Source organism: Kogia breviceps, chromosome 8 (genome assembly GCF_026419965.1).
Source record: "Kogia breviceps isolate mKogBre1 chromosome 8, mKogBre1 haplotype 1, whole genome shotgun sequence".
Classification (NCBI taxonomy): domain Eukaryota; kingdom Metazoa; phylum Chordata; class Mammalia; order Artiodactyla; family Physeteridae; genus Kogia; species Kogia breviceps.
The window spans coordinates 53025895-53041142 of record NC_081317.1 but is presented as its reverse complement, the minus strand read 5'-3'; the positions used below and the strand labels follow the sequence as shown (position 1 = coordinate 53041142).

The following is a 15248-nucleotide window of genomic DNA, read 5'->3' as shown; positions in this document are numbered from 1 at the left end:
CTACTGCTACAGAGGAGCTGAACCAAGATGGCAGAGTAGAAGGAGGTGCTCTCACGTCCTTCTATTGGAAGGACAGGAAGACACTGGAACAGGAAGACACTGGAACTCACCAAAAAAGATACCCTATATCCAAAGACAAAGGAGAAGCCACAATGAGACAGTAGGAGGGGCACAATCACAGCAAAATCAAATCCCATAATGCTGGGTGGGTGACTCACAGACTGGTGAACACTTATACCACAGAAGTCCACCCACTGGAGTGAAGGTTCTGAGCCCCATGTCAGGCTTCCCAACCTGGGTGTCCAGCAACAGGAGGAGGAATTCCTAGAGACTCAGACTTTGAAGTCTAGTGGGATTTGTTTGCAGGACTTCGACAGGACTGGGGGAAACAGAGACTCCACTCTTGGAGGGTACACACAAAGTAGTGTGCGCATCAGGACCCAGGGGAAGGAGCAGTCACCCCAGGGGAGACTGAACCAGACCTACCTGCTAGTGTTGGAGGGTCACCTGCAGAGGTGGGGGGGTGCACTGGGGGCTGTGGCTCACTGCGGGGACAAGGCCACTGGCAGCAGAAGTTCTGGGAAGTACTCCTTGGCGTGAGCCCTCCCAGAGTCTGCCATTAGTTCCATCGAAGAGCCCAGGTAGGCTCCAGTGTCGGGTTGCCTCAGGCCAAACAACCAACAGGGAAGGAACCCAGCCCTGCCCATCAGCAGTCAAGTGGATTAAAGTTTTACTGAGCTCTGCCCACCAGAGCAACACCCAGCTCTACCCACCACCAGTCTCTCCCATCAGGAAACCTGCACAAGCCTCTTAGATAGCCTCATCCACCAGAGGGCAGAGAGCAGAAGCAAAGAGAACTACAATCCTGCAGCCTGTGGAACAAAAACCACATTCACAGAAAGATAGACAAGATGAAAAGGCAGAGGGCTAGATCCTTCATCCTTCCAGATGAAGGAACAAGATAAAACCCCAGAAAAACAACAAAATGAAGTGGAGATAGGCAACCTTCCAGAAAAAGAATTCAGAATAATGATAGTGAAGATGATCCAGGACCTCAGAAAAACAATGGCGGCAAATATCAAGAAGATGTAACAAATATTTAACAAAGACCTAGAAGAATTAAAGGACAAACAGAGATAAACAATACAATAACTGAAATTAAAACTACACTAGAAGGAATCAATAGCAGAATAACTGAGAAGAATGGATAAGTGACCTGGAAGACACAATGGTGGAATTCACTGCTGCAGAACAGAATAAAGAGAAAAGAATGAAAAGAAACGAAGACAGCCTAAGAGACCTCTGGGACAACATTAAATGCAACAACATTCACATTATAGGGGTCCCAGAAGGAGAAGAGAGAGAGAAAGGACCCGAGAAAATATTTGAAGAAATTATAGTCGAAAACTTCCCTAACATGGGAAAGGAAATAGCCACCCAAGTCCAGGACGCCCAGAGAGTCCCATACAGGATAAACCAAAGGAGAAACGCAGTGAGACACATAGTAATCAAATTGGCAAAAATTAAAGACAAAGAAAAATTATTGAAAGCAGCAAGGGAAAAATGACAAATAACATACAAGGGAACTCCCATAAGGTTAACAGCTGATTTCTCAGCAGAAACTCTACAAGCCAGAAGGGAGTGGCATGATATACTTAAAGTGATGAAAGGGAAGAACCTACAACCAAGATTACCCAGTAAAGATCTCATTCAGATTCGATGGAGGAATCAAAAGCTTTACAGACAAGCAAAAGCTGAGAGGGTTCAGCACCGCCAAACCACCTTTACAACAAATGCTAAAGCAACTTCTCTAGGCAAGAAACACAAGAGAAGGAAAAGACCTACAACAACAAACCTGAAACAATTGAGTAAATGCTAATAGGAACATACATATTGATAATTACCTTAAATGTAAATGGATTAAATGCTCCCACCAAAAGACACAGACTGGCTGAATGGATACAAAAACAAGACCCATATATATGCTGTCTACAAGAGACCCACTTCAGACCTAGGGACACGGACAGACTGAAAGTGAGGGGATGGAAAAAGATATTCCATGCAAATGGAAGTCAAAAGAAAGCTGGAGTAGCAATACTCATATCAGATAAAATAGACTTTAAAATAAAGAATGTTACAAGAGACAAGGAAGGACACTACATACTGATCAAGGGATCAATCCAAGAAGAAGATATAACAATTATAAATATATATGCACCCAACAATACATAAGGCAACTGCTAACAGCTGTAAAAGAGGAAATCAACAGTAACACAGTAATAGTGGGGGACTTTAACACCTCACTTACACCAATGGACAGATCATCCAAAATGAAAATAAATAAGAAAACAGAAGCTTTAAATCACACAATAGACCAGATAGATTTAATTGATATTTATAGGACATTCCATCCAAAACAGCAGATTACAGTTTCTTCTCAAGTGTGCACGCAACATTCTCCAGGATAGATCACATCTTGGGTCACAAATCAAGCCTCAGTAAATTTAAGAAAATTAAAATCATATCAAGCATCTTTTCTGACCACAATGCTATGAGATTAGTAATGAATTACAGGGGAAAAGTAAAAAACACAAACACATGGACCCTAAACACTTCATTACTAAATAACCAAGAGATCACTGAAGGAATCAAAGAGTAAATAAAAAAAATACCTAGAGACAAATGACAATGAAAACACGACAATCCAAAACCTGTGGGATGCAGCAAAAGTAGTTCTAAGAGGGAAGTTTATAGCTATACAAGCCTACCTCAAGAAAAATCTCAAATAAATAATCTAACCTTACACCTAAAGGAACTAGAGAAAGAAGAACAAACCAAACCCAAAGTTAGCAGAAGGAAAGAAATCATAAAGATCAGAGCAGAAATAAATGAAATAGAAATAAAGAAAACAATAGCAAAGAACAATAAAACTAAAAGCTGTTTTTTTGAGAAGATAAACAAAATTGATAAACCATTAGCCAGACTCGTTGAGAAAAAGAGGGAGAGGACTCAAATCAAAAAAATTAGAAATGAAAAAGGAGAAGTTACAACAGACACCGCAGAAATACAAAGCATCCTAAGAGACTACTACAAGAAACTCTATGCCAATAAAATGGACAACCTGGAAGAAATGGACAAATTCTTAGAAAGGTATAACCTTCCAAGACTGAAACAGGAAGAAATAGAAAATATGAACAGACCAATCACAAGGAATAAAATTGAAACTGTGATTAAAAATCTTCCAACAAACAAAAGTCCAGGACCAGATGGCTTCACAGTTGAATTCTATAAAACATTTAGAGAAGAGCTAACACCCATCCTTCTCAAACTCTTCCAAAAAATTGCAGAGGAAGGAACACTCCAAAACTCATTCTGTGAGGCCACCATCACTGTGATACCAAAACCAGACAAAGATACAACAAAAAAAGAAAATTACAGACCAATATCACTGATGAATATAGATGCAAAAATCCTCAACAAAATGCTAGCAAGCAGAATCCAGCAGCACATTAAAAGGACCATATACCATGATCAAGTGGGATTTATCCCAGTGATGCAAGGATGCTTCAATATATGCAAATCAATCAATGTGATACACCATATTAACAAATTGAAGAATAAAAACCATATGATCATCTCAATAGATGCAGAAAAAGCTTTTGACAAAATTCAAAACCGATTTATGATAAAAACTCTCTAGAAAGTGGGCATAGAGGGAACCTACCTCAACATAATAAAGGCCATATATGACAAACCCACAGCAAACATCATTCTCAATGGTGAAAAACTGAAAGCATTTCCTCTAAGATCAGGAACAAGACAAGGATGTCCACAATGCTATTATTCACCATAGGTTTAGAAGTCCTAGCCTCGGCAATCAGAGAAGAAAAAGAAATAAAAGGAATACAAATTGGAAAAGAAGAAGTAAAACTGTCACTGTTTGCAGATGACATGATACTATACATAGAGAATCCTAAAGATGCCACCAAAAATCTACTAGAGCTAATCAATGAATTTGGTAACGTTGCAGGATACAAAATTAATGCACAGAAATCTCTTGCATTCCTATACACTAAGGATGAAAAATCTGAAAGAGAAATTAAGGAAACACTCCCATTTACCACTGCACAAAAAGAATAAAATACCTAGGAATAATCCTACCTAGGGAGACAAAAGACCTGTATGCAGAAAACTATAAGACACTGATGAAAGAAATTATAGATGATACCAACAGATGGAGAGATATACCATGTTCTTGGATTGGAAGAATCAATATTGTGAAAACGACTATACTACCCAAAGCAATCTACAGATTCAATGCAATCCCTATCAAATTACCAGTGGCACTTTTTACAGAACTAGAACAAAAAAATTTGTATGGAGACACAAAAGATCCCCGAATAGCCAAAGCAGTCTTGCGGGAAAAAAATGGAGCTGGAGGAATCAGACTCCCTGACTTCAGACTATGCTACAAAGCTACAGTAAACAAGACAATATGGTACTGGCACAAAAACAGAAACATAGATTAATGGAACAAGATAGAAAGCCCAGAGGTAAACCCATGCACTTATGGTCAACTAATCTATGATAAAGGAGGCAAGGATATACAATGGAGAAAAGACAGTCTCTTCGGTAAGTGGTGCTGAGAAAACTGGACAGCTACATGTAAAAGAATGAAATTAGAACACTCCCTAACACCATACACAAAATAAACTCAAAATGGATTCGAGACCTAAATGTAAGACCAGAGACTATAAAACTCTTAGAGGAAAACATAGGAAGAACACTCTTTGTCATAAATCACAGCAAGATCTTTTCTGATCCACCTTCTAGAGTAATGGAAATAAAAACAAAAATAAACAAATGGGACCTAATGAAACTTAAAAGCTTTTGCACAGCAAAGGAAACTATAAACAAGACGAAAAGACAACCCTCAGAATGGGAGAAAATATTTGCAAACAAATCAGCGGACAAAGGATTAATCTCCAAAATATATAAACAGCTCATGCAACTCAATATTAAAAAGAACAAACAACCCAATCCAAAAATGGGCAGAAGACCTAAATAGACATTTCTCCAAAGAAGACATACAGTTGGCCAAGAAGCACATGAAAAGCTGCTCAACATCATTAATTATTAGAGAAATGTAAATCAAAACTACAATGAGGTATCACCTCACACCAGTTAGAATGGGCATCATCAGAAAATCTACAAACAACAAATGCTGGAGAGGGTGTGGAGAAAAGGGAACCCTCTTGCACCACTGGTAGGAATGGAAACTGGTAACATCCACTATGGAGAACAGTATGGAGGTTCCTTAAAAAACTAAAAATAGAATTACCATATGGCCCAGCAATCCCAGTACCGGGCATATACCCAGAGAAAACCACAATTCAAAAAGACACATCCACCCCAATGTTCATTGCAGCACTATTTACAATAGCCAGGTCATGGAAGCAACCTAAATGCTGATCAACAGACGAATGGATAAAGAAGTTGTGGTACATATATATAATGGAATATTACTCAGCCATAAAAAGGAACAAAATTGGGTCATTTGTTGAGACATGGATGGATTTAGAGACTGTCATACAGAGTGAAGTAATTCAGAAAGAGAAAAACAAATATCGTGTATTAACACATATATGTGGAACCTAGAAAAATGGTACAGATGAACAAGTTTGCAAGGCAGAAATGGAAACACAGATGTAGAGAACAAACGTATGGACGGACACCAAGGGGGGAAAGTGGAGGAGGGGTGGTGGTGGTGGTGGTATGAATTGGGTGATTGAGATTGATGTGTATACACTGATGTGTATTAAATTGATGACTAATAAATAATAATTGATGACTAATAATAACTAATAATAATAACTAATAATTGAGGACTAATATACCTGCTGTATAAAAAAAAGGTACTAATAGGGAAGGACTCTAAGACACATCAATAAGTGCGAAAAATAAGGTGTAGTAGAGTGGAGAGTTATAATCTGCATTTGCCTAAAAAATAAATGATTTTTCTGCTTTTTGAACTATGTGCATAAATTATTATATAATTTTGAAAACAAACAAAAAAATAAAACATAAAGTAACTGTTTTACTGTCAAAAAAAACCACCAGTACTGCTACAAACATGGGAATGCAAACATCTCTTCGAAACTCTACTTTCAGTTCTTTTGGAAGTGGGATTGCTAGGTCATAAGGTAGGTCTATTTTTAATTTTTTGAGGAGTCATCATACTGTTCTCCATAACAGTTCTTCTATTTTATAATCCCACCAGAAGTTCACAAGGGTTCCAATTTCTCTACATCCTCACCAACACTTATTTTTTTCTATTCTTTTTTTTTTTTTTTAATAGTAGCCATCCTAATGGCTATGAGGTGATATCTTATTGTGGTTTTGTTTTCTTTTTTTTTTTGCAGTACGCGGGCCTCTCACTGTTGTGGCCTCTCCCGTTGCAGAGCACAGGCTCTGGACACGCAGGCTTAGCGGCCATGGCTCACGGGCCTAGCCACTGCGTGGCATGTGGGATCTTCCCGGACCGGGGCATGAACCCGTGTCCCCTGCATCGGCAGGCAGATACTCAACCACTGCGCCACCAGGGAAGCCCTTATTGTGGTTTTGATTTGCATTTCTCTGATGATTAGTAATGTTGAACATCTTTTCATATCTTTGTTGCCATTTGTGTACCATCTTTGGGAAAATGTCTTCAAACTCTTTCCTCATTTTTATATGTTTCTCCTTTTCCCTTTCCCTATGCTTCTCCTTTCTTGACTTGTTTGACCTTTTATTGACTATGCTTCTGCTTCTCCCGGTTTTTCAACTTCTACTAATTGTTCTACTTTTCTTGCTGACTCTGCATGTGCTTCTCCTTTTTCCTATGCTTCTCCTTTTTGTAGCTGCTTTTCCTTTTGCTGACTCTGACCTCCCTCTGCTTCTCCCTTTTTCAGAGTCTGCTGATTCTGTTACGTTTTCTGCCTCTGCTTCTCCTTTCTGTGGCTATTTTTCCTTTTGCTGACCCTGCCCCCACTCCTGCTTCCCCACTTTTCAGGGTCTGCAGATTCTGCTGCTTTTTCTGCCTCTGCTTCTCCTTTTCACGTGCTTCTCCTTTCTGCAGCTGTTTTTCCTTTTGCTGACTCTCCACTTCTCCTTCCCTGTTTTCAGCATCTGCTGATTCTTCTACTTTTCTACTACTTTTTCTGACTCTGCTTCTCCTTTCTCCTGTGCTTCTCCTTTTTCCATGCTTCTTATTTCTGCAGCTGTTTTTTCTTTTGCTGACTCTGCCCCTACTTCTGCTTCTGCACTTTTCAGGGTCTCCAGGTCAGCTGCTTTTCCTGCTTCTGCTTCTTTTTTCCTGTGCTTCTCCTTCTCCCATGCTTCTCCTTTCTGCAGCTATTTTTCCTTCTGCTTCCCCACTTTTCAGGGTCTGATGATTCTGCTACTTTTTCTTTCCCTGCTTCTCCTTTTCCCATGCTTCTCCTTTCTGCAGCTGTTTTTCCTTTTGCTGACTCTGCCCCCTCTTCTGCTTCCCCGCTTTTTAGGGTCTGCTGATTCTGCTTCTGCTTCTCCTTTTTTTCCTGTGCTTCTCCTTTTTCCTGTGTTTCCCCTTTTCCTGTGCTTCTCCTTTCTGCAGCTGTTTTTCCCTTTGCTGACTCTTCCCCCATCTCTGCTTTCCCCTGTTTCGGTGTCTGCTGCTGCTTTATCTGCTGATTCCACCCCTGCTTTTCCTTTTCCTGCTGATGCATTTCCTTTTGCTGATTCTGCTTCTCTTTCTGCTAATGCTGATTTCCCTTCTGCTGCTTATGTTGATCCTGCTGCTGCAGTTACTTCTCCTTCTTGGTCCACTACGTTTTCATACATCATTTCTGACCTCCTTGTAACTTCACTTCTATATGGCCCTCAATGGCTACTCCAACCCTGGCTTAACCTTACCGCTGCACTCAGAACTGCTAGAGTGTCTCATTTTTTCAATTTCAAATTACCTCCCACCTGAAAAAAAAATGAAAAGAATGCAGTGCTATGTCACAGATAGCTGGTTAACCTGTGGATTAGCTGTTACATCCGGTGCTCACCTGTGGAGCAGTCAGCCATGGCAGAGGCTGAGGAGAAGAAGAAGCAGGGATCACATGGGACAGAATGTACCATTTAGAGCCCCAGGGACTGAAGGTAAACAATTCTGAGAAGGAGATGGACCTGAGTGGTAGTAATTGTCTCCTCTTCTAGAAATGGATTAAGGAGTGAGTGAGCAATAAGGCAATAATGTAAAGTTACTCTTTGTAGGAAGCTCGATGAAAAGACATGAGAGAGGGCTTCCCTGGTGGCGCAGTGGTTGAGAGTCCGCCTGCTGACGCAGGGGACGCGGGTTCGTTCCCCGGTCCGGGAAGATCCCCCATGCCGCAAAGCGGCTGGGCCCGTGAGCCATGGCCGCTGAGCCTGCGCGTCCAGAGCCTGTGCTCCGCAACGGGAGAGGCCACAACCGTGAGAGGCCTGCGTACCACACACACACACAAAAAAAGACATGAGAGAGCATGGAAGAGAGTTAAGTAGCAATGTGGAATATTCGTATCCAGACAAGAGGGAAAGACTGGAGACAAATAAGAGAGAGAAGAAGAGAGGGAGCAAAGTTTCTAGCAAATGGAGTTGACTTTAAGGGCAGAGAACTGAAAGGTTGAACACAATTGAAGCTGTGATACCAAATCCTTTGAAACTAGTAGAAAGGAGGGAAAGTTGGCATGTTCCAGTTTCATGATGCTATTGAGGTGTTCTATTATTTTTTTCCTTTCTGTTGCAGGTCCTGAATCTGTGCCTCCTTCCCTTCTCAAAGTTGTGATGAAACCCATAGCAACTGTTGGAGAAAGCTACCAGTATCCTCCTGTGAACTGGGCTGCACTCCTCTCTCCACTTATGAGGCTAAACTTTGGTAAATATCATGTTTTTAGGTCTTCAGACTCTGCTTTTAGGATGTGACCTGAATAGAAAATTGTGTGTCACAATTGGTAGTGACGGGATGGACGTCTGGGTACTTGAGGTTTGGCTTCTTGGATGGGACAGCTGGGTTACTTTCATTGAGTCACTTTCTAAATAGCTGAGGGGGAGGGGGAGGAGGTTTGAAGACACAGACCAAGATGCACTCATCAGAACAATACTCGACTGAGGCATGTTGCTGGGTGTGTGGTGCAGGTCCCAGAAAGCCTGGTTTGATGGTTGGTTAGCAAGCTGCATTTTCAGAACTCCAGGTTTCAAGGAAATGCCCTATGGGATGTTTTCTATTACTGCTGTAACAAACTACCACAGACTTAGTGGCTTGAAGCAACACAAATTTATTATCTTATAGTTCTGTAGGTCAGAAGTCCAACATGGTTCTTACTGGGCTAAGATCAAGATATCAGCAGAACAGCATTCCTTCCTAGTTGCCCCGGGGAGTGATGTGGCCTGAATGTTTGTGTTCCCTGAAAATTCATATGTTGAGAACCTAAACCTCAATGTGATGGTATTAGAGGGTGGGGCCTTTGGGGGTGATTAGGTAATGAGGGTGGAGCCCTCATGAATGGGATTAATGCCCTTATAAAAGAGGCCCCACAGAGCTCCCCAGTCCCTTCCACAGTGTGAGGACACAGCAAGAAATCAGCAGTCTGCAACCTAGAAGAGGGCTTTCACTGGAACCCAACCGTGTTGGCACTCTGGTCTTGGACTTCCAGCCATCAGAACTGTGAGAAATAAATTCCTGTTGTCTATAAACTACCCAGTCTGTAGTGTTTTGTTATAACAGTCCAAACAGACTAAGACAGGGAGAATCCATTCCCCTTCCTTTTCCAGCTTCTAGAGGATGCCCATACTCCTTGGTTTGTGGCCCCCTTTCTCCATCTTCAAAGCAAATAACAAGAGGGCTGAAGACCTCTCATGCTGTCATCTTTCTGGTTCTCTGAAGACGGGAAAGGTTTTCCATATTTAAGGATTCATGTGATTAATGAGTCTATTTGAATAATTGAGGATAATCTCCTTATCTCAAGGTCTTTAACCTTAATCACATCTGCAAAGTTCCTTTGCCATACAAGAGAACATATTCATAAGTTCCAGGGATTAGATATAGGCATCTTTGGGGGCCATTATTCTGTTTACCACAGGTACTTTGTGGTGAGATGCAAAGGGAATGCACACCTCAGTTTGTCCACAGCAACCTCTATTATGGAGTTAGAGTATCAGCATAGGCAGATTTAGCTGCATGTATTTGCCCCCCACCTCCAAAAACAAAAACAAAAAAAAAAAGAGGGAGAACAACTTTAACAGTGCTATAAATTGTATATGTGTATTTGCCATGAGTGCTCTTTTACAGTAGGTGCTTACTTACATATGATATACAAAAAGATTTGTATACTGTAGTTTATGTACAGTTTAAGGGATAATCAAAGATTATTTTGACTGAACACAATTTTCATTTGAATGCTTTCATTTGAACCTAATCCTATATAAGATATGCTCTCATCATACTATGTTTCCAGAAAAATATGTTCCCCTGCCCCTCCCCTGCTTTTGTGTGCTATGTTGAAGACGGTGGTGTTTTAGTAAAACTCCTTAGTAAAAAGAAGAAAAGGTCTGGTTGGGAAGATGCATCTGCCGACTGGGATCAGGCTTAAAAAGACTGGGTCATTAGAGAACATGGATACATCTCTAAGTCCTTCCAGATTTGTCTATGTGCTGAATGTAAGATGGAGAAGAGAGAAAAACAGAAATAAGAGATTTTTAGCTAGAATTTTCTCAAATTTTTAATAGTATTTGAGTGTTTAGGTTTGTCTAGACATCATAAGAGAACTTTCCTGAGCTATTTCAAGATCCTTACCAGTTGCAAGACTCAGGCCTCTGATACAGTGGGTACGTTCTTTTGCTTTGTAACTAAAAACGTCTCTTGAAATACTTTGTGGTTTGCTGAAGTTCCATTACCTTTAGACATCACACACAAGTTCTTTTACCTTTAGGTGTCTGATTTGAGACACTGAAGCCTGAATATGAGTTAAGAGAAGCAGCTATATTACAGATATTTTTTTCCTTTCTTCTCTTTCAGGTGAAGAGATTCAGCAACTGTGTCTTGAAATTATGGTGACCCAGGCTCAGTCATCCCAGAATGTAGCTGCACTGTTGGGAATATGGGTGATGCCGCCACTGATCCATGGTCTGAGTGTATGTAGTAATTAAGGATGTTGAGCAACAGGAGGATATGGTTCTTTTGGGGGAGATCAACTTTCATTTGTGTGTGAGCTCAAAGTTGAGTGGACATATGGGATTTCACAAAGAGTGAGGGCTTGACAATAGCTGGACAGCAGATTGGAAAATTGTGGGACAGAACTCTGCCATAGCCATCACCATTCATGCTTTCAGCTACCATTTATTACAAGAAAAAGGGACAGTGATGATCAGAGATATTAAAATTCCTTTCTCAAGACCATACAGGTAGAAAGTTGTAGAGTTATTGGAACCTGGGTTTGTTTATATGATATGCAGTCGTTTCAGCGGGTATTAAAAGAAAGGCAAATCCACATGCACTGGACAAATTATCCCTCCCTTTCACAGAAAGGCAGCAATTAAGGTGAGCCTTGAAGGCTTGGTTGGATTTCATTAGGCATCAAGTTAGAGACACAAGAGGATGTAAGTGGGAAGGTGTATGAGGAGAGAGTAGAACATCTCTGCCGATGGTGTTCAGCTTGAGTAAAGTGCTGAGGGAGAAGTGATCTAGCCTGATATTTATGATAGAGGGGGCCAGCACCTTCCAGGGTATAGACTAAGGGTAGGTAGGAAGAATAGGGTGAGATTATTTAAAGATGTGAAATTAGTAAAGATGTATAATTTGGGGTACATTTCAAGGTAGGACCAAAAAAAAAAAAATTCCATGATTCCTTAGAGGTTTACCAATTAATTATAAGCTAAATGATTTCCTCTTTGTTATTATTCTATTCTAGGAGGCTTTAAATCTTTGAGGATAGTGCAAAACCATTTTATTATTTCCTCAGTCTTTTCGCTTTAGTCTCTACTCTGTACTTCTTTTTTTTTAAGCTTTCCTACATCTCCTGATTCTTTTTAATTGAAGGTCAGTGTTACTGAGGTCTGCATCCTTTCCATCAGCTGTTATTACCTGTCTGCTCCAAACAGCTCCCATTTAGCTACCACTTAATGAGCACTTGTTATGTACCTGCTACTGGTAAGCACTCAATGAGTACTTTCAGACATCATATTTAATCTCTCTTCAACCTTGACAGGCCATTTTTTACAGCTCTATTGAGTTATAATTTATATTCCATAAAATATGGCTATTTTAAGGTTATAATTTGATGAGTCTTTGTACATTTATATATTTTCATCCATCACCAATAATATTTCCATCACACCAAAAAGTTCCATCGTGCCTACTTATAGTTAATCCCCACTCGCAATCTCAGACTCAGGCTACCACTGTTCGTCTCTATAATTTTTCCTTCTTTAAAGAACTTTCATATAAATTTAAATTTCATATAAACTTTAGAAATTCTTTAGAATGGAATTATACAGTATTATATCTTTTGTGTTTGGCTTATTTCACTTCTGAGTAGATTTTATTTCCATTTTATAGGTTGATAAACTGAGGCAAATGGAGATTACGCAAAATTTACATAGCAAATAAATGGAAGAGTCCAGCTGACTCAAAAGCCTGTGTCTTGAACACTGTTCTGTTAATGCTTCCTTCTTTTTGAATCATCTATAATTCTAACAGCCTGTTTTTTTTGATCTCAGACATTTTTCTAGGTTTTAGTTATCCTTCCATTTCTTTTAGATCTGTCCTATTTTATTTTTGCATTTGTCCTTGATTAGGAACCTTTCTTATTATCTTTGTTAATTAACAAATTAAGTTTGTAAATTCATTTTTTAAATTATGTACCGCTCATTTAAAAAATGATCTGAAATGGCATGTTTTTTAACGTGAAATCTTCTGTAACTCATGAAGCTACATTGATCTTTTTTTGAAATTTACTGGTTTTTGTCAGATTTTATTTTTTAAAGCACTTTTAGACTTGCTGCTCCTTTAGTATCATACTTAATGTTTCTAAGAATTTTTGAAGCCTGCTTTCTCAAAGTCTGTGGCTCACAGCTATCATTAACTATGCCCCTTCTTACCTCTCCTGAACTCTAAGATGCTATGGTCAGTTCCACATGCGTGGCTGGTTCTTCTTTGCTCAGAAATGGTCCCAGAATGCCAGTTCCCCTCATTATTTCTTTATTCTTCCTCAGAAGAAGAAATGAATAATATTAGATATTCTGTTTAGTTGATTTCCAGCAGTTGAGCCTTCATCTTCAGGAGCTTTTCTTCCGGGAGAATGTGACCTTTTAAGACTGAATAGCAACTGTCATGTTCTTTTAGAAATAGCATTTTATTCCCCTCGCTGAAGAGATCCAAGGTTTAAGCTGAGTAGTTCACAGATGGATTGGCAGACACCATATATCCACACGAGTCACCCTGGATCAGAAGTCACCGCAGCCGTTAAAATTACATGCATCGGTGGTCCATTGGACCATGAAGCTGTGGGGAAATGAGGGTCTAGGAACAACCTGAACTTTTTATCTTTCACCTGAACCTTTTATCTTTCAAACATGGTGATGATCTAGAGGTTTTGAGCATTACAAACCCAGACTTGCCTGTTTACATCTGACCTCTTCTGTTTTGCTTTCAGCTAAATATCAAGAAATACCTCCTGTTATCTGTGCCTTCGTGGATAAAACACATCTCTGATGAACAGATCGTGGGTTTCGTTGAAAGCTTAATGGTGCCAGTTTTTAAAGCAGCTTCCCCACTCTCCAAACCTGAGTTATGCCCGAGTGCCTTACAGGGTCTGAGCCAGGCCATGAAACAGCCCAGCCCTGCCTACCACCTCTGGAGTCTGCTCAGCAAAGCTACTGGGAAAATTTTTGACCTTCTGCCAAATAAGATTCGGGTGAGGAACAAAAATATTTACATTCCTGACAATTTATGTTTGGGATTTTTTAAAGCCTTTTGGCAAAGTAGGGAGATATATGTTTTAAGAATGTGGTGGGAAGGCTAGCAAGAAATAGCCACATTCTTCACTTAGAATGTTTGCTTCCAAGATCTAAATTGAGGTTGAATATTTAGAACCAAAGTTTTGAGCACGCTCAGAAGCAGGTTAACCAGTGCGGCACCAGGAAGTTTACTCTTAGAGCTTTTACCAAATGCCTGTAGAAGATGAGCACGTTCAGAAATCCTTACACTTGGGCTTCCCTGGTGGTGCAGTGGTTAAGAATCTGCCTGCCAAGGCCGGGGACATGGGTTCAAGCTCTGGTCCAGGAAGATCCCACATGCCGTGGAGCAACTAAGCCCTTATGCCACAACCACTGAGCCTGTGCTCTGGAGTCCGTGAGCCACAACTACTGAAGCCCACGTGCCTAGAGCCCGTGCTCCGCAACAAGAGAAGCCACTGTAATGAAGAGTAGCCCCCGCTCGCTGCAACTAGAGAAAGCCCTGTCACAGCAAGAAAGACCCAACGGAGGCATAAATAAATAAATTTTAAAAATAAAAAAAAAGAAACCCTTATACTTTATACCTGGGGAGTCCTTGGGCGTATTGTCCGACCCACTATTTACATCAAGTGACTTAATACTAGCCTTGCCTCTCCCCCAACAGACTGCTGAAATGTAGTTGTACAAAGAAGTTAAAAATCCATTTGGAATGATGGGTTCTGATGAGAAAAAAGTACAGTCAAACAAAATACACGCAATAACAGGAAAGATGGTTTTTAAATGATAAAAATTGGCCACGAGTTTTGGCTTGGTTAAAATTAAAATCTCATCATCTGCTGTTCGTGGAGATAAGCAAATCTAATGATTCTGTTAGAACATTGAGAATATACGTGTTATTTTACACTGTATTTTGACATGCTTTGGATTTTTCTTTACCAGAGAAATGACCTAGAGCTGTATATCAGTGTAGCAAAATGCCTCTCGGAAATGACAGACGATGAAGCCAATCGGGTTGCCCAGATTACTGAGGTAATAACATATCTATGTGGTTTTTTATTATTGAGGTGGAAATTACAATTGAGATGATTATAGTATCCTTTTGGCTGAAGCTAGCTTTGCTTCATATTTGTTTGTTACTGGCTAATTTCAGGAAACTATCTTTTTCACTGTGGGGTCTCATGTCCAGCCTAGTATGGTTGGATATGTAGTAGTATATAAATGGATAGATGAATGAATAACTTTTTAACCTAATT

General features: G+C 40.0%; 2 protein-coding genes across 6 annotated transcripts in view; one reads left to right on the top strand and one right to left on the bottom strand.

Annotated features, from left to right (window-relative positions):
- Positions 1-15248, bottom strand: part of HACD4 (3-hydroxyacyl-CoA dehydratase 4) — a 100297-nt gene that overhangs the window by 11167 nt on the left and 73882 nt on the right. The window contains exon 7 of one of the 2 annotated variants that reach the window (XM_067041426.1): positions 20-123. The exons of the other annotated variant lie outside the window; for it this stretch is intronic. Coding sequence (XP_066897527.1) covers positions 107-123 — 17 coding nt within the window. The 3' untranslated portion in view covers positions 20-106. Of the gene's footprint in view, positions 1-19; positions 124-15248 lie in introns of those variants that run through there. 2 annotated transcript variants of the gene reach the window in all.
- The window catches only part of FOCAD (focadhesin), a 326170-nt gene that overhangs the window by 296371 nt on the left and 14551 nt on the right, over positions 1-15248 (top strand). For all 4 annotated transcript variants that reach the window (XM_067041424.1, XM_059072504.2, XM_067041423.1 and 1 more), the window contains exons 36-39: positions 8792-8920; positions 11060-11175; positions 13695-13955; positions 14935-15024. In XM_067041424.1, the coding sequence (XP_066897525.1) occupies positions 8792-8920; positions 11060-11175; positions 13695-13955; positions 14935-15024 (596 nt within the window). The remainder of the gene's footprint in view (positions 1-8791; positions 8921-11059; positions 11176-13694; positions 13956-14934; positions 15025-15248) is intronic.